Source organism: Hemicordylus capensis, chromosome 3 (genome assembly GCF_027244095.1).
Source record: "Hemicordylus capensis ecotype Gifberg chromosome 3, rHemCap1.1.pri, whole genome shotgun sequence".
Lineage (NCBI taxonomy): Eukaryota > Metazoa > Chordata > Lepidosauria > Squamata > Cordylidae > Hemicordylus > Hemicordylus capensis.
The window spans coordinates 169832251-169851710 of NC_069659.1; the positions used below are offsets into that span (position 1 = coordinate 169832251).

General features: G+C 44.3%; 2 protein-coding genes across 8 annotated transcripts in view; one reads left to right on the forward strand and one right to left on the reverse strand.

The window, feature by feature from the left end:
* The window catches only part of BORA (BORA aurora kinase A activator), a 32199-nt gene extending 24697 nt beyond the window's left edge, over nt 1-7502 (reverse strand). The window contains exons 1-6 of one of the 7 annotated variants that reach the window (XM_053310690.1): nt 7345-7501; nt 6396-6436; nt 5340-5504; nt 3310-3416; nt 3062-3107; nt 1445-1526 (exon numbers count right to left, since the gene is read on the reverse strand). In XM_053310690.1, the coding sequence (XP_053166665.1) occupies nt 1445-1526; nt 3062-3107; nt 3310-3416; nt 5340-5489 (385 nt within the window). In that variant the 5' untranslated portion in view covers nt 5490-5504; nt 6396-6436; nt 7345-7501. The other 6 variants (XM_053310689.1, XM_053310688.1, XM_053310692.1 and 3 more) reach the window with 6 other exon arrangements.
* A 132-nt stretch (nt 7503-7634) lies between these two features.
* On the forward strand, nt 7635-18086 carry MZT1 (mitotic spindle organizing protein 1). Its single transcript, XM_053310696.1, has 3 exons — nt 7635-8072; nt 9331-9476; nt 16695-18086. The coding sequence occupies exons 1-3, from the start codon at nt 8024-8026 to the stop codon at nt 16716-16718; spliced, it is 219 nt and encodes a 72-aa protein (XP_053166671.1). The 5' UTR covers nt 7635-8023; the 3' UTR covers nt 16719-18086.
* Nucleotides 18087-19460: the final 1374 nt, after the last annotated feature.

Genomic DNA, 19460 nt, shown 5'->3' on the forward strand with positions numbered 1-19460 from the left:
ACACAAGACTTCCTAGGTGAAGAAAAGCACCGTAAGTAACTATGAGGAAGCCTATGAATAACTTGCAAGGGGAAAAAAAATCCATAACCCATTTAATGTACATGCACATTTGCAGGGGTGAAGAAATGTTGGCTCAGTTCACCAGCCGGACAAAAATTTTTACTAGTCAGATGACTCCTCGAGCTATGGCAGTACATTAAATTCGGAATAATTTCTCTTCCTACAGAGCTGGAGAAACAAAATTCTTCATGGGCAATCCTGCCGGGATTGAAACTGAAGGCACTGCTTTTTACTTCAGAATATGCTAATATGCATTCGAGGGAGCTCGTGCTCTCGAGCCAGAGCCTCCCCACACTTCGCTACACTTCACCCTTCTGAAGTTTTGTGAACACACCAAAGCTCAGGGTGCCAAGTCAATATATTTCAAGGGAGGAGACTCACAAGTGCCCTTGGAAGCTGCTGGCCAGGGCCAGCCTGTTCTGATCTATAAGTGGCTAGTCAGTAAGAGGGATATGGGCAGCACCACACACACACACACCACTTCTGCCCAAGACAAAACTTACTGCTGCCTGCCTGAGGCAGTACAAAAACAATGCAAGAACTCAGAGCAAGCAGCTGTGCCTCACCTTGTGTAACAGGGAGTTTCCTCCAGTAGGGATGTGCAAGAACTGGTATGGTGGTCCTTTTACAACCACCGAATTGGTTCAGAGGTCCGATGTTCGGATGGTCCAGCGGAGGTGGAAGGGTTGGTTTACCTAAGGATCAGGGAGGGTGCCCTTACCCTGCCCCCTGGCATTCCCCCCGCCAGCGCTGCCGCCAAAACCACTGGTGCGGGGCTGCTGCATACCTCCTTGCAGCCCTGGCCAGTGTCTTACTGGAAGTGGCCAGTGCACGCGCATGACGTGTGCACACGCACCGGCCACTTCTGGTATGACGCTGACTGCAGCAGCCTCACACCAGCAGTTTTGGTGGCAGCGCCAGCAGAGGAAATGCAGCAGGGGGTCGGGGTGAGGGCACCCTCCCTGCTCCTTAAAGGCAACTCCCCTGCCACACCATCCGAACACCGGTTCGTGCACATCCATATCCTCCAGGTCCTCCCCCTGCTGCTTTGCTTCCTCCATGTGTTCTATTCGCTGCAGCAGCTGCTAATCACAACTATTTCAGCTCTCATTCCAGATGCCTTGACTGTTGCCACTCCAAGGCAACAAAAAACGGAGCAGGGGTTAGGGTGCCAGACCTCAGACTATATTGGTACATTATCCATCAGGATTTCTTCGCTTGTCACAGTCTAGTAGAAGAGTGGATTTCCTCAGCCCAGCACATTTGGTTCCATTTCAACTGACCTAGCTAACTAAATATTAAATACAGAGTCTTAAGTGGTTTGTACAGCAAGATATGCATTGAAAATAGCAAGGATTAACCTTTTACTACAGACAATACTTACATCGAGTTGAATTCAACTGAGAAACCTGTTTTCCATTTTGATTGGTCCAAGGAGATGGAACAATGATACTTTTGGTGAAGAACTAAAAGAACAAGAGGACAGATTGTATATGGGTAGCATCAACATTTCTCCTTAGTCTGGAATGAAAGTCCTAAATCTTATTCTAAACTACTGTCAACTATGGATGCTATCCAATATATAGACACACACTCCATTACATTGCATCCAACTAAGACACTTTAAAGGCATTAAAATTGCAAGTGAAATGCCTCAAGCCCTTGATCATAGCATTATTTCCAAAGACAATCCCTTACTGGGAACATTATACCCCAAAGTAACTTTTATTTAGTCTCCAACAAGTTTTCCCTAAGTGGCCAAAAACTGCTATGTCCAGAAGAGAGCTGGTCTTGTGGTAGCAAGCATGAATTGTCCCCTTCACTAAGCAGGGTCCAACCTGTTGCATTTGAATGGGAGACAAGTATGAGCACTGTAAGATATTCCCTCAGGGGATGGAGCTGCTCTGCAAAGAGCATCTGCAAGTTCCCTCTCTGGCATCTCCAAGACAGGACTGAGAGAGACTTCTGCCTATAACCTTAGAGAAGTCACTGCCAGTCTGGGTAGACAATACTGAACTAGATGGACCACTGGTCTGACTCGGTATAAGACAGCTTCCTATGCTCCAGATGCCATGCCTAACTTACAACGCGCCCCCCGCAAAAAAAACAACAACCACATACACAGAGAATGGCCATGTTAAAAAGTGAATGAAAAGCAAGTTATTCCGTATAGTGCAAGCTATTCTGTATAGTGCTTTTCGTAAGCCTCAACAAAAACTAGTTTTTAAGAACACAGGCCAGCAGCTTTGATTCTACCCACTGACACACTAGTGCCAACTGGGACAAGAAAACATTTCTTCAACTCCTCCTCCATGTAAAAACTAATAAAGGTTTGACAGAGCTTTCTCCTTATTGCAGGGCTGCATAACTTTGGCCCTCCATCTCTTTTGGACTACAACCCCCATCATCCCCAGCCACCATGACCAACTGTCAAGGATGATGGGAGTTGTAGTCCAACATCTGCAGGAGGGCCAAGGTTGTGCAGCCCTGCCTTACTGCAAGTGTATACAAGCATTATCTCAGTATGGTACTCAACACACTGTACCCCCAAACACTAGCCAGTCTAGACACAATTGATCACATTACAGGGCAGTTCCTGGATTGTGCCACTTCTGAGAACTGCAGCCGAGGAACTGCAAGTCTGGCTACTCCCTGACCAAAGGGTAACAGTCCCACCACACAATTCTATATGTAGGAATCAAGCATGTTAGACAGAAGGCTAGGCTATAACTCTTCTCTCCAACATCTTCTTTCCTATGGGCATGGAGGATTGGCCCCTCAACCAATACAGAGGAAAATTCAGAAAAGCTATTCCCCTCATCTGTAGTCTGAAGTAGTACAGTGCAGGAATAGACTTTCTATGTTACAAGTTGTTTGTGAAGAGTGAGCTGTATTTGGTTAACACTGTATCTTAGAACTGTACTCCAATTACCTAAGCTGCAGTGCAATTTACTTTAACCCAAGTAAAATTGAGCTGTCCAATTTAAGAACTGATAATTACCTCTTCAATGGCTTGTTGTCTTTTTTCTTCCATCTCTTTATCTAATCTACAACGTGTGAGCAAAAGGGGAGGGAGAAACACAGATAACAGTGAAAATTAGTTTATTGCATAGGGGGAATAAACTAATGCCTCCTGTGACACTGGAGAAGGTTAGTAGTCCAGGGAAGGCATTTGCATATATATATGAATGAAAAATTATTATCTGGATAATCAGTTCAGTCTGCTCCACGCAACAGAAATCCACTGACCTGGCATGGCTTAAAAACAATGCTTGACGGTGTATGTCTTCAGAATCAATTTCCACTGGATTTATTAAGGCAAGTTCATCTATAGACCACCTAAATTTTCCTGGAGTCTAAGAGGGAGAAAGATCACCACAGTGAGATGCACCTCTTGACTTCTTGAGGTCATTCACACTATCAAAAATGTTGTTCTACCCAGGTTTGGGAGCTGTTTGTACGCCCAATTTTCAGTTGTGTGGAAACAAGGTAGGATGAAAACCTGCGTAGCTTTTACTCCTACCTTGCTTCAAACAACTGAAAATTGGGAGCACACACATCTCCCAAACCCAGGTAGAACCTGTTTTTGATTGTGTGAATGACTTCCCCGTTCAAGAACAGAGCATGCAAACACATGAAAATTTGCACTATTACAGATACTAGTAGGAAGAAATAGATTCTTTTACAGTGGTCTTCAAACAGTCTTCTGTGGAACCCAGGGGCTTATCAGAGGCTCCTCACTGAGAAAAATCAGTTATGGCACGCAAGCTTCTTTGAGTTTGTTCAGCAGCTTATTCACCAACCTTCCCTTGCAACATGCACATGCAGGAGAACACTGGGTGCATTTGAGAATGCAGTCTCAACTCAGGTGTTAGACCCTCTGTTGTCAACTCTTTTTTCATGACCCAACTAAAAAAGACAAATCACTTTCTCTGCAACTCAGAAGGATGATTAATTTTCCTACGATGTTCATAAGATCACAACAGGGTAATGCATGCTAGGGCTTACTGACTGTGTTCCAAAGCTGGTATCTCCACAGCAGTGAGTGTGAAAACATTCTCAGCTGTTTGGCTGCATTCAAACCTGCTCCATAATTCTGTCTGCATATATGATCTTTTCAGAAACAAGCTATCGGTCCTGTATCTGAACAACTGTAATGTTACCTTTAGAATGTTGTGGGTGCTAAGAAATAATTTTAAAAGGTGTGGGGGAGGAGGGGGGCAGGGCCTAATATCCCTTGAACCAGAACTTTGAAAATCACAAACGATCCTTGTGTTTTCTCCTTCACTAGCTCAGAAGTGGAGGTCTGTTCCTCCCATGCAATCTTGGTCCTGTTGAATGCCAGACACAAAATAATAAAACATCTCTTCTCCACAACCCTGTGGCAGAGGAGCAAGCCAGTGGGCAGGCATGCATTGGCCCGGCTAATTCTGGCAGGACACGCAGTCCACCTTCACCTCAGGTCAGAGAGGTCAGGGATATTTTTGCAACAGTATCATAATGCTGATATCCATGCATGAGTGAGGCCTAAGCAACATAGAGGTAGTTCTCACGACCAGGCTGGGCGACAGAGAAGGCTGCAGAATCCCACCTTCCCCACAGACTTCCAATTACTGTCTGGGTGTGCAGATCGCATGTCCAGATGGTCTGCTGCTGCCCCGAGGAATGAGGGAGCATGAAGGCTGGGACACATCATCCCTGACTGGAAATCCCACAGTGCACCATGCAACTGCGTGGTGAACCATGGGGACCGCCCTGGCGATGGCAGAGAGCCCACTCCTGTGCCAGCACAGGCTAGGAGCAGTCAGTGCTCGTACACAAGCAGTTAGTCTGAATTAAGGACATGCTTGCACCCTTAACCTTGGTGGACTCCATAGGCGGGTTTGCCACCGCAGTGCCGTGGGAATCCACGTGGATCCTGGTGGTTCTCACAGGCAGCCAAGCCTGGGCTTAGCCCGGTCTTGGCCACTTGCGAGGACAGCCTCATAGTCTACTATGGATTTACAGCTCGCCCATTCTGCAGTTCTGAAGTTGCCTCAGCCATCACTAAATTTCAGTTTAGAACAGAAGCGCAGAACTAGTTTCTAAAACCATTACAAGATACGCCATGTACAAAAATGTAGGAGGAGGTTCTGTTGCCAGTCACAGGGACAGATCCTGTTGCCAGAGGAATCATAACTCTCATGACTTGTGTGTGTGTGTGTGTAGGGATTCTGGGAAAGCTGCAATCAAATGAATAGAACTTGTGTATGACAATGCTGGAAAATCGTAAGTCTTACCACCGAGGATTTGGTGGACTTGAAAACTGATGGACTTGACACTATCTGCTCTTGTAGATGACTAAAATCACTTGGACTTTCAAAAGGGTTTTGGACTGAGACCCATCCAGGAGCATCTGGAGTAATCTGCATTTTTTTTTCATCACTCATAACAGTGGCATGCACCTAAAAGGTAAATAAGGAAGTTTTTTTATTAGAGATCTTTACAGATTTAAAGATATATGTACAGATTTAGAGCAACAGCTTTCACACATCTTATCCTCAGGGAGCTCCTGCCACATCAATCTGTTGCTTGTGAGGGTTTCTGGGGCACATTCTAGGATGCCTTCTTGGTAAATACTAGGTGCCAGAGCAGCCTATTAAGCCCAAATAGGACTGCCATCTTTTACTGGCCACTATTTCTATGACAAAACAGAAATTTGGCCAGTGAAGCTTTTTCTAGAAAATAATAAAAGCTTCATCTGCTTTGAAGTGTAAGCCACCTTGTGCATCTGGAAAGGCAGGATTGAAGTGTTTTAAATATAAATATAAGGATATGGGATATAATAGCCTCCCATTTAAAGTTTTCAATCCCAGGGTAACTCTTAAGGTTGACATGCTAGCCAATAAACCACCTATTATTTGACCAAGGCCAAAGATGGCCAAATATTCAATGAAATCAAGAATGCCGCTGTGTAGTTAGTACCTTTACAGCTGCCTTTTAAAGCTTACTTTTATGTTTTAATAGGTGTATTACTTTTTTTTTTAACAAAAATAAAATTATAACTGACAGGATAAAAACTTTTTTAAAAGCCACCCTAAACTGTTTAGTATTGAATTGTTCACATCTATAGGATATCTATACCTAGAACTATTAGGTTACAATTCATTGCCAGTTTTCAAATAATTATATCGCTTCCCAACAGTTAAGCTTTTTACAAGACAGAAATCTCAAGCCTGTGGATTAAGAGTAGCTTTTCTGTTGTTCTAATAAAGTGAATACTTTTAGATAAATATTCAGTCAAATAACGATAACGTATGTATGTAAGCAGCTGGGCGAGTTAAATGCCCACGCACCTTGCTACAAGATAGCTTTTTGTCCTCTTCAAAGCAGAAACCTGAAAAGGGAAGAACGTTCTCACATGATCTCTTGCAACTCCATAAACTGTTAATAGAGGAAGCAACTCAACTCAACTCAGAAGCATATTCATGCCTAGGTTCTGGTGCAGAAGGATTCAATTACGAAACTCTAGCAGCATGACTAACAACATGCACTTTTAGTCGGAAGTAAGGGGCGCAGCGGGGAAGCAACCTGCCTGGGGAGCAGGAGACTGTTGGCTAGAATCCCCTCTGGTATGTTTCCCAAAATAGGGGAAATTCCTACGTCGGGCAGCAGCAATATAGGAAGGTGCTAAAAGGCATCATCTCAACCACATGGCTCTGTGGTCGCCAGGAGTTGACACCGACTTGACCGCACAACCTTTTACCTTTACATCCCCCTGAAGATCTCCGCGGGGACTGCAGCCTGAGCCTCAACCGACAACAACCTTACAGCCCGACCCGATCCATGTGTACTCAGAAATAAACGTCATTTCCCATAATGCTTCCTCCCAAGAAAGTGTGCACAGAACTGCTGTGCACAGTCGTTTTGTTTTTTTACCGGGGTTAGAAGCTGCTCTCAAAGAAAAGTGTCGCTTGGAGATGGAGTAGCAACCAAATCTAATAAACCAACCTGGACTAGTAATAGCCGCCCCGAGCAGTAGTACACTGGAGAAGCGGAGCATAAATATTTTTAAATAAATAATAGAGGCGCAGCATGGTAACAAGGTGCCTTTTCAAAGGCCACCTTCATACTAAATGAAGGAGCGTTTAAAAAAAAATAATATACAGGTGCCCTGATCTCTATGCAAATTAGCATCGTCCAGCCAAAATACCATTAAGGGAACTGAACCCGGGTAGACTTTACCTGTCACCCCCACGATACCCCTACAACTCGCGCATCCCACCCCCGTTCATTCAGGCTTACCCTCCTGTCGTTTCTGCCCGGTTCCTCCAGCTCTTTAACTCCTCTTCCCTCGCTGGCCAATCAGCGCGCCCGGCTTCCCCAGGTGCCGCCAATCGCGGCTCAGAGCGGGAGCTTTTTTTTATACATTTGAAACCATCCTTATTACCGGCTCGTGACAGAGTAAAAGGAATGCCAGAGAAGTAGATTCGAGAGGCGTGGCTTCATTCAAAAGAAATCGCCTCTTCATTGGTAAATTGGGTCTAGGAGGAGGAGTTTCCAGGGAGCGAGAGCCAACAAGGGAAACACGAACAAAAGCAGAAGCAAGCAACAGAGTTTGCGCATGCGCCCTTCAAGGTGGCCGGGAAAGAGGTGTGGTTACGCTTATGAACGAGAGCTTCCTAGAGGTAGCATAGAGACAGAAAAAGACTAAAGTGACATACAGTCTGCATTTCCGCCACTACACTGAAAAATAATTGGCCACGCTTCTCAGTAAAGACCTTGCTGTATCCTTACGTCTCTCGAATGAAGGCGCTCTGCAATTGGCGCGGCAACCACGTGACACCGGAAGTACCCCCCCGAGGACTGAAGGGGCGACCCACCTGGCCCTAAAGACCTCCGCGGAAGTCGGTGGCTCCTACCCCCGGTTTCTCTGGTGCCAGCTCTGGGTTCGAGTTCTTTCTGGGTCTTGCCCTTCTCCATCATGGCGAATACGGCAGCTAATTTAAACGCTGTGAGGGAGACCATGGACGGTGAGTGCTTGTTGGCTGAGGAGGGAAGCAGGGAGGGAGATTGGTTCGATTTGAGGTGCGGTGTCCGTTTCTGCTCAAGGGAGACGGGAAGGAAGCTGCGAGGGAGCGTGGAGAGGCTCCTCCCATTAGTCTGGCTAACTGTGTTGAATTCCTGGGGTTTTGTTTTGATAAAAAGCAGAGAAGCGGTGCTGTGAACGTCTTGTTAACTGGACGAAAGGTCCTCCTGTTCCAACATCCTGTTCCGGAGGCTTTCTGCTTCTGAATAGGGAGGTTCCTTTTAGCAGTTGTGGCTAGTCGCCGCTGTTAGATCCATCCGACATCATGCATATTTATTTATTTATTTATTTATTACATTTATATCTCGCTCTTCCTCCGAGGAGCTCAGTACTGGTTATTTTTATCCTCAGGACAACCCTGTGAGGTAGGTTAGGCTGAGAGATATATGACTGGCCCACTGAGTTTCATGGTTGAATAGGGATTTGAACCCAGGTCTTCCTGGTCCTTGTTCAACACTCTAACCACTGTGCTATTTGCCTAACTCTATTTCGAAGATGCCACAGAACCTGATTGGTGCCAGATCTCTGACCTCCCATGGAAGCCGAAATGTGGCAGGGCATTGTTCGAGTGTTATTTTAGAGGGGAAATATCTCCCAGAAATCATATAGGGAGTAAACTCTGGACAGTCTTAAGCTACACTGATTTCAGCTGAAGTAGTAGACATCTCTTGCTGAACTCAGTCGGTCTCTTGGACTGGTTCTTGCCTACTTATTTATTTATAAAAGGAGAGAGTGTGCAAGTAAGTAGAGTATTTAGGGTTGTGTGACTTTCAACATGTGCACAGCATCTCTTCTTTCTGAAAATAACTTGAATAGAATATTGGCCAAAATACATTTTGCCTGTGAGATTGTAATGAGTTACTATTCCCTTTTGATTTTTTCTTATCTTATAAGCTTTTATTAACTTAAGATCCAAAGGCCTTTTGATCCTGTGCAGAGTAACTAAACCTGCCATTCTGGGAGTCCAGTGAAAATCGCCATGCTACTTTCATGAGATCCTGTGCATACCACTTTCTGTCTTCATGTTTCCAGAGCTGATAGGGTAAAATGTATAAAATTCTATGGATAGATTGTAAGCAACCATTAGGAAGTTCTGTGTAGTACTTACATTCAGCATTTTACTGGTGCCAGTGAATATGCATTTGAAAAGAACGTTTTTGTTGGTAGCCCACCTCAAACATCCAGCTTTCATTCTTTTGCAGTTCTGCTTGAGATATCAAGAATATTAAACACTGGCTTAGATATGGAAACCCTGTCGATTTGTGTACGGCTTTGTGAACAAGGGATAAATCCTGAGGCATTGTCTGCAGTAATTAAGGAACTACGGAAGGCTACAGAAGCCCTAAAGGTAAGGACCATCTATGAAAGCCAGCAGACTCCTTTCAGAACTCTCAGAGCATCGCAACATAAGCAGCACCAAACTATCCATGCATTTATTTATCTTACTTTCCCAAACTGAAACTTCCTTAGTTTTTGAGCACTCCTCCAAACAGAGGTGCACCTAGGTAATTTTGGAGTCTGGACCTAAAGGCCTTTGGAGCCCCGCCCATCCACTTCCACTGCAAGTTAAGCATCATTTTTTAACACTTAGGTTCTTGAGGGCACAAACTACACCACCCAGGACAGACTAAAGAGGATTTGGGGGCCTCCAGGGGATGTGGGGGTGTGATGTCTCTTGTATATGCAGACACCATAAGTTTCTATTTGTATTATTTTGAGAGCCTTCAGGATTAGAAAGATGATCATCACTTGAGTAAAAAGAATTTCATTTTTAATATTCAGAGTTATCTTATGCATGCTTATTTGGAAGTGAGTATCAAGGACTTCACAATAATGGTGGCAATAACTTCTCCATTTTAGGATAAATCATACCTCCATTTTGCAAGAATAAGGATGCACAGCAGGTGGCTTTTTAAAATTTAGAAGGTGATTGAGCAGTTGTAAGCATGTAAAAGTAAAGTTGTGCTGTTGAGTCGGAGTCGACTCCTGGAGACCACAGAGCCATGTGGTTTTCTTTTTATTTATTTATTTATTTATTTATTTATTTAATTGTTGTCAAATTTATACCCCGCCTTTCCTTAAGAAAATCCCAAGGCGGCTCACAATAAAATTTAAAAACAAGGTTATAAAAAAGAGACATTAAAACACTGAACTAAAAAATATAAAAACAAATCTGATAAAAAAATAAAAAAATTGAAAAACAAGCATAAAAACAGTATAAAATACAAGAAGAAGCAGCAGAGACAATCATATAAAAGCCTGGGTAAAAAGCCATGATTTGACATGCTTTCTAAAAACTGTGATGGAGACTGAGGAGTGGAGAGGAGAGCTGGTCTTGTGGTAGCAAGCATGACTTGTCCCCATAGCTAAGCAGGGTCTGCCCTGGTTGCATCTGAATGGGAGACTTGATGTGTAAGCACTGCAAGATATTCCCCTCAGGGGATGAAGCCGCTCTGGGAAGAGCAGAAGGTTTCAAGTTCCCTCTTTGGCTTCTCCAAGATAGGGCTGAGAGAGATTCCTGCCTTCAACCTTGGAGAAGCCGCTGCCAGTCTGTGAAGACAATACTGAGCTAGATAGACCAATGGTCTGACTCAGTATATGGCAGTTTCCTATGATACCCACTGGTCGAGCATTCCAGAGTCTGGGGGCAGCAACAGAGAAGGTCCTGTCCCGAGTGCACGACAACCTGGCCTCCCTCATTGTTGGCCCCCGGAGCAGAGCCCCCACAGATGACATCGTCAAGCAGGCAGCAACCCTTGGGAGCAGGCGGTCCCTCAGGTACCCCAGGCCCAAACTGTTAAGGGCTTTAAAGGTCAAACGCAGCACCTTGAATTGGACCCAGAAACGAACTGGCAGGCAGTGCAGCTCTTTCAGAATGGGTGTGATGTCCTCCCACCAGGCAGCTCCAGATAAAACCCTAGCTGCCGCGTTTTGCACTAGCTGTAGTTTCTGGATATTCTTCAAGGGCAGCCCCACGTAGAGCGCGTTACAGTAATCCAGCCATGATGTGACTAAGGCATGGGTAACTGTGGCCAGATCTGCCTTCTCGAGAAAGGGGCACAGCTGGTGCGCTAGCCGAAGCCGTGCAAAGGCACCCCTGGCCACCGCCTCCACCTGAGCTTCCAAAAGCAGAGCAGAGTCCAGTAGTACCCCCAAGCTGCGTACTTGCTCTTTCAAGGGGAGTGCAACCCCATCCAGAACCGGTAAAATCTCCTCATCCCGATTGGCTCTCCTACTGACCAACAGTACCTCCGCCTTGTCTGGATTCAATTTCAGTTTATTAGCCCACATCCAACCTATCACAGCCTCCAGCCCCCGATTCAGGACATCCACTGCCTCCCTAGGATCAGGTGACAAGGAGAGATAGAGCTGTCATCTGCATATTGCTGACAACTCAGTCCAAATCCCCAGATGACATCCTGTATTCTTTGGCAGAATACAGGAGGGGTTTACCATTGCCATCTCCTGCGCAGTATAAGATGATGCCTTTCAGCATCTTCCTATATCGCTGCTGTCTGATATAGGTGTTTCCCATAGGCTTGGAAACAAAGCAGGCGGATTCGAACCAGCAACCTCTTGCTCCCTAGGTAAGTTACTTCCCCACCGTGCTGTTAATTTTAGATCCTGCTCAAGTTGAAGCAGGAAGGCCCCACACTGAATATATGTGTGCACACACTGCCTTGATACTGCCATCCAGAACTTAACTCACTGGAAGACTCACTAAGAAATGGGAAGGAGGGGGTGGTTGGTGGATGGATGAGAGAAAGGACGTTTCAGCAGAGTTCATGCTGTGACATAGCAGCACAGCTGCTACCAGTGTCTAAAGCAGATCTCAGTTGTAGTGGGTGGTTCTGGGACCTGTTACCTGGCCAGGAAGGTGGTGCCTGGCAAAGCCAAAAGTGCCACTTTTGTCAGGAGGAATAATCTGGATTCAATGCACCCTAGTTTAAAGAGCAAGGGGGCTTCATAGAATTCATGCAGGCTCCCTAGACTTGAAAGGGTAGTCGTCAAGACTCCCCTCAGCAGGGATTGTGGTGCAAACCTATACCCAAACATTGGAAAGGAGCCTACAACCAGCAAGTAGAATCTTCCTAGGGGTAACCCACTTGCAGCATTGCTGCACATAGATTCCAATCTGGATGGTTTGGCAGACTAAGTTAAACATTTGGGGGAAATAGTTTGTCACGAGGATACCTGCATACCCCCTTTGGGGGTCCTCTTTTATTCTCTCTTGGGAAAGATGAACTGTCTTCCTCAGTTGGGGAGGGTCTTGGGGCCCCCTCCCTCCCATGGGAAGAGATACTTGGTCCCCTCTCTTCCCACCTGTACTAGTGAAAGGTAGACTTAACCTGGGGATCCTGCCCCTGATTGTAGTGGACTTGTTTTTGCATACACACTGATTCATTTAACAATGGGGGAAAGGGTTCCTCAGTCCCCAGAATGGAAGGGAATGGAGCACCTGCTAAATTACCTTTCCAGGGTGATGGGGTTGCAAGAAGATCTTGGGAGCATAGATAGGTGAAGTACAACTGAGGATCTCGAGGATGACTCCAGAAGATTGCATGCCCACTTCAAAAGTGGGGTCACCTTATTTGGGAGAAAGTTTCCTTGGCAGCAACAGACTGTATTGCATCCTTCTGAGTGACCTCATGAAAACAGGAGCAGGCTGTACCTTGAGAAATGTATGACCAATATTGCTATTTACGATGGGTACCAGACAAATCAGTAATTTGTTACCTGTGCATGGGCACTTTAAACATACATGTCACATTCAACCATGCTAGATACTCGTGTACTGGTGTCCAGTCAGACTACACATGCAATTCCTTCCACAGAATGGGTTCAGAAATAGTTACCCCAGATCAGGTGCTAGGTCCGTGAAAGGGTTTCTCGCATGCCTGCCTCTTCTGCTTCTGTCCCTGAAGGCTTTCACATCAATTTCAATAGGAATTCTTAGTAGAGGTGCTCCATGCAAGGCACCTCACTAAGGGGTGTTTTGGAGGGTGCCCAAGCATCGATCTCATGCAGCACTAATAATCCCCCAATCCAGCCCCCTTCCCCTCGGAAACAAGACAGGCTTTGCCCTTAAAACCCGTGGTTTTCCTATGGCAAACCAGGGCCACACCCTTTGATTTTCTAGCCTCCCTGCCGCCCATGCCAGCACACATGCCCAACTGTGAATTTATCAGTGCCATTAACAGAATTACACACCACACATATAAAGGAAGGTTGTCTTTCTTTCATTAACGGAACATGAACAAGACCACAGGTGGGGTTAATGTGGTAGTGTTCCTGCATTAGCTTCCCTGGACTCGCACTGTGCCCAGCTGCAGCATCTGAGTCTTTTGCACTTTAAATGTGGAGTGCTAGTTCATCACCCTGCAGCTGTCTTTCCTGCTGTTGGGGTGGAGTCGGGGGAAATGTTCCCAGATATATCTGCAGGAAACTCATCTTACTGCTTGCACTTCTCTGCTGTTGCTCTGAGTCCTCTGTGAGGGTACAGGGGCAGCCGCTCTGTGTGTACACAGAGATCTGTGTGTGTCTGTATTGTTACTGTCTCCTTAACATAAACACTGAAATGATAACGTTTGAGGACTCTCTCCTGCTGTCTCTGTCTTTTCCTCCCAGCCTTTTCTTGCTCAGGAACACATCTGGCCCAAAGCAAGTTGGGGGGAAGCAAGCTTATTCTGATCTGGCTCTGTCCCTTTAAATGCAGGAACTCTAGGGAGGCAGCATCCCTGTTGCCAAACAGCAGCAGGAGTGGTGAGGTGATGGCAGAAGTGGAGCGTTCGCTCGGAGAGATAGCTAGCGAGAGATGCAGTCGCCCTAGAACAGACGCGTTTCTGAGCTACTCCGAGCTGACTTCTTCGTGGTAGTGGGATGATCTTCCTCACAAAACCCAAGTTACAGCGGATGCAGAATTTGGATGACACAATGGTGTGTCAGAACCTCCAGTTTCATCAGCAAAACTCGCTACGGTCAGAGAGTTCAAATTCAGATTGGGAGGCAAAAAGAGAGCGATGGTTGGGTGATGGAACTGCAGCTTCACACATTCAGACAATCAGAAACACCTACCTAAGATGTTTCCAGGCTGTCAGTGGCCATGTTAACCATAAAGCAAAGACAGGGACAGGAGAGCTGTTGCTGTACTAAGGGCTGCCTCTCCACTGCTTGCGCAATACATTGTGGGATAGCTGGGGCGTCCAGCTCCTGATTTCAGCTCTGGAGACCGCCCCTGCAGCATTCATGTGGGCGTGCAAGCTATGGAGCCAAAGGAGGCTCTGGTCATCTGGGAGCAGGGTGATAGGATCCAGTGTTCCCTCTAAGGTGTGTGCAAGTGCTCACAAGCACATTTTGATGTCTGCTCAGTTAACTTTAGATCCTACTCCGGTTAAAGCAGGAAGGCCCCACTCACACACTGCCTTGATACTGCCACCCAGAATAAAACCCATTCTGCACACAAATGGAAAAAATTAGAGGGAACACTGGTAGGATCCTGCCTTCCCTCCAGTCACAACTTTTTAGTTGTGAGAACAACCACACTGACTTTTAAAAGTGGTTAGGAACATGGGAAGCTGCCTTACACCAAGTCAGAACATTGGTCCCTCTAGCTCAGTATCGTCTACACAGACTGGCAGTGGCATCTCCAAAGTTACAGGCAGGAGTCTCGGGCTTATCTTGAAGATCACAGAGAGCGAACCTGGCACCTTCTGCATGCAAGCATGCAGATGCTCTTCCCAGAGTGGCCCCATTCCATAAGGGGAATATCTTACTGTGCTCACACATGTAGTCTGCCATTCAGATGCAAACCAGGATGGACCCTGCTTAGCAAAGGGGACAATTCATTCTTGCTACCACAAGACACCACCCCCCCCTAATTAGTTCAGATACTTTCAGTCAGTTTAGATGCATTTCATGCAGAATATATTTGTAGAAAAACACCTTAAATTGATGGCTGACATCCTGACTGATGAAACGCTTGCAGAAGGACTTGTGCTAATGCAGATCCATTGTGCCAGCTACTTGCATTCCAGACTAGTGTTGCACAGCCCATTGCATGCCTCACTTAAAAGGAACTTTTGTGCAAGAACACTCTAGCACAATTCTTCAAAGTAACTGCAGTCCTTTTGCTCTAATGAAACTTTGCTTGTTACAAAAGCACTTGGTTAGTCAGGATGTGTTATGATGAGAATATGAATGAAAGGAAATGTCATTGCTTTGCCAAGGAAACCCAAGAAGCTTCCAGCCTCTACAAGAATCTCCACACTGAGGCCTTAGTGCTGGATAATAGCCAGTAGATATATTAGTCGGCATCCATACTTTTAGGGCAAGAGGGGCTATTAGTCCTAAAGCCTGCATACTAATCCCTCTTGTCCTTTCTTTTTTTCTCCCTTTTTAATGAAAACTATAGGTCATTCAAATATAATTAGAGCAGAATTGTCCCCTCTGATCTCCTCCAAAAAGATTTCCTGAGTATCTGATTACTGAACTGGTTTTGAGCCAGTTAATACTTCTATTCAGGGGTTCAGCGTAGTTCCAAGGAAACCAACAGATTTTCAGGTTCAGTTTTGCTTCATTGGAAAAAAAACCCTCAGTGAAGCTGTTCTGGAGTTTATATTTGGTTTGACTCCCTGATCAGAATTGCAGGACACATTGTGTAGTAAAATAATGTTTTATTTTAAAGGATTTAGAAATATTATGAAATCAGATATTGGTATCCAAGGGCCTTCCCGATAAGGACTATGTACTTCTTTCCTGTCCTAGTATGATGTCGTACCCCGCCCCCCGCTCTTATTCTAATATGTTTATAGACATACTCAATGCAATATTTGCCGAATGGTAGTTACATAGCATCTGTGGGAAATAATTTTGTACTGTTGTTATTGGAATCTTAACCTGTGTGTGTCAAAACAAAAATGCAAAACCTAACAACAAACCTTCCATCCAGAGAGTTATGTTTCAACCATTGCAAACACAAGTATGCATTTGCAGACAAAATACATGCATAGTGGTGATGAACGTACCCACTAAATGTTGCAATCTGTGGTAGCTAGAGAATTAATATCAGGACTTGTTCCAGACTTTGCCCTGACCCTCTTCTCTGCTCCTCACCAGAGTAGAAATTCCACTGCTAAGTGGGACTGTCATAACACGAATCATCAGTTGTCTGGAACAGGAGGAAGTGGCCTGTTTTCTGTCTAACCTCACAGCTCTGTGATAGCCTTGTCCCCTTGTCTAGGAGCAGCTGTCTCACAGTGCTGAACATTTGTTTGAGTAAGAGGAGTCTGTGGATTGATTTCAGGGTAACTGCACTGACAAACAGGTGATCATCTGCCTATGACAGGTCTATCACTCTGACTAGTGGATCCATCTCCACCAACCTTTTCAGCATCTGTTACAAGACAATGATGATTTCACTACCTAGACGTGGTTGTAATAATGCTCACAATTGGTTTTTATTATTTATCATTTTGCTTTAATTTTAGATATTTCTTCTGTTTCCTAAAAAAAGAAAAGAAATGTTTTAAAATTGTTTCTCATTATTCTATTATCAACTTACTCTTAGGCCACTGAAAATATGACAAGCTGACTGTAGAAGATCTTCTGACTGAGATAAAGCTTGATGTGAGAGGCTAGAAGATGACTTGAAGATTTTCTGTTACTTAGGACTATAGAACTGTGTGTGTGTGTGTGTGTGTGTGTGTTGGATTCCAAGCACTTCTGAAATCTACACTGAAGAATTAGAAGAAATTAAAGATGTATAAATGATTTGAAAACACTTATTAACCAATAATCCTTCAAATTGCCTTTTTGCTTTTATTGGATATTGTGATCTAGAAATATTGTAATTATGCATTCTGCAATTTGGGGACCTCATTTTATTGGCTTTCAAATCTTTCATAGTCCCTAAAAAGAGTGAAAGTATACTAAAATGTTACCATTTTTTATATTACTGTTGACATGTGCTGACTTCATTACAAAGGACTGGAGTTATAATAGACTTTCTTATTAAATGTATGCAACTTATTTAAATTATTTTCACATTTTATACATTTTAGGTTATAATTAAAATGTTTGCTTTAACACTAAGCAACCTGCTTTATTGTGAAGGAAACTGCTTTACTTATTTTTTAAAATACGCATACACAATATCTTGCACATATGTAAGGGAGTTCACTGCACGGGAGTATTCTTGTGCAGTAGGGTGAACATCTGGCCAAAGCATATTTACTATCATTGCTTTCAGTGGAAGAGTTGAGCACATGGTTGACTTTATTCTGTTTGAAATCAATGGCACCAAAAAGTGTTTAATTTTGATTGGATCATACTCTGTATTACTAACTATTATGTCTTTTCTTACTTGCTATTATGCATGAAACAAACGACAATAGAACATTATTATACCAAGTCCCTTGAAAAGGTTATCAAACTTAGTTGGGGAAGATCAAATTACATTTTTATTTATGGGGGTAGGGTGATCTTTCAGCTTCACTATGGAATTTCATTTAATAACAGTGGGAAGATTGCACATAAATCAAGGGTAGAAAACGTGTGAGCTGCAGTAGTAGTCACCATCACAAGAACATTTTATGTGTTTAATGATTACCTGTACTCTTTCTTTGTTTTTTCTACAGTCTCCTTCCTTTTGTATTTCACTTTTTCATATGGACTGCAGTCCCCATGTATTCTATATATTTAAAGAGCCAACGAAGAAATGGCATCCTTTTTGTAAGCAGTTAATAAGGAGAAGGAGAGATGTCTGAGTTCATATTTTAGGTTGTACAAGGTCTGAGAGAAAACAACCTTGCTTTGTTTAGGGGTAAAAGTATTTTCACAGTATGATTCCTGGAATCTATTATTGGCACTGTAACATTATTTTAATGTTAAAGCTTAAAGACCTTTTGTGTGTTTGGTTTTATTTCTTATAAAGCCTTAATTGGTCAGACTTAAAATTTGACTGTGGTGGTGTTCTAAATCATTAATGGCCGACATAAGTGTTTTCTTAATGAGATATTTCATATGGCAGTGAAGCCTTGAATTCTAACTGAGCTACTGTGATGGCTTGGAGTGTTCAGTTGCTCGACCGCCCTGAGTGGCCTTTGGAAGGGTGGTATAATGATAAAATAAACAAATAAATAGCTGAAATCAGTGGTTTCTGACCTGGGTGCCTCCGTATGTTAAACTACAGTTCCTATCAATTTATTGTAGTTGGAGATGATGGGAGTTGTAGTTCAGCAACACCTGGAGGCCACCAGGTTGAAAACCAGTGAGCTAAATAATTTGTTCACACCTAGTGAGGGCTGGGAAAGTTGTCAGCTTGGCTGCAACTCAAGCGTTGAACAGGAGATTACCGAGAAATAGGAAGAGGTCCCAGGAACTAAGGCTTCTAAGAGACAAGGAGCTCTGAGGCAAGGAGGCTGCAAAGGTGCAGAGTAGGTAGTGGTGTAAGAAAGAATGATCTGAAATAAGAGTAGGTAGAGAGCAACGCTTGGGGAAAAGGGAAGAATAAACATGAAAGTGATGCAAGAGAGAGGTCTGAAGGAACTTTGCAGTACTCTATGTTGTGGGAGGAGCAAGAGAATACTAAGAAGGCCAGTAAAAAGGCAGGGTGCTTACAAAGTGGAGAGAAGTAGCAGTTTGGGGGGGGGGGGGAGAAACCGCCTGCTGTTTAGCAGGTGATTGAAACATGGAGTGGAAGAAAGAAGGGTTCTCTTTGCAGCTGGTTCCTGGGCATTGGGCAGGTACCATAGTTGTGGGTTAAGTGGGATGGGCATCTGCAAAGCTTCACAGGGGACCTCCCCTTAAGTGGGCTTGAGCTAACAGGCCAGTTGACTGTGGGGAGTGACAATGTGCCATACAGCCTGGGTCAGTGGTGGCAGCAGCTTGAGAGCTTCATGCTTTCTGTATTAAGCCAGTCTTCCTGCCAGGTCACCAATGTGTAGTGATGCTTTCAGCAGCACTGGACTATCCCTGTAACCCCACATTGATCAAAGCTTTAAAAATAAAGTTGTAGCCTGTTCCAACCCAATCTGTTCATGTTCTCATCCTTGCTTTTCCTGCATCTGGTCTTAGCTACAGGCACAAACAGGCTTCCATGTCTGGAACATTTTCTGGATTGGGCCCTGCATGCACAAAAGTGTTCTATGGTTTGAGTACACACCCCACATCCACCAGCTGTGCCATAGATAGTTTCTTGCTGGACTGATGCCTTGAGTGCACATTACAGAAGAGGTGGATAGTGCTGGCATCTCCCATCTTGTGTGAGGACAGATTCTATTTACATATACAAATGATCAATGCTGAAAACTTCTGCAAGTTACTGGTAATCTCT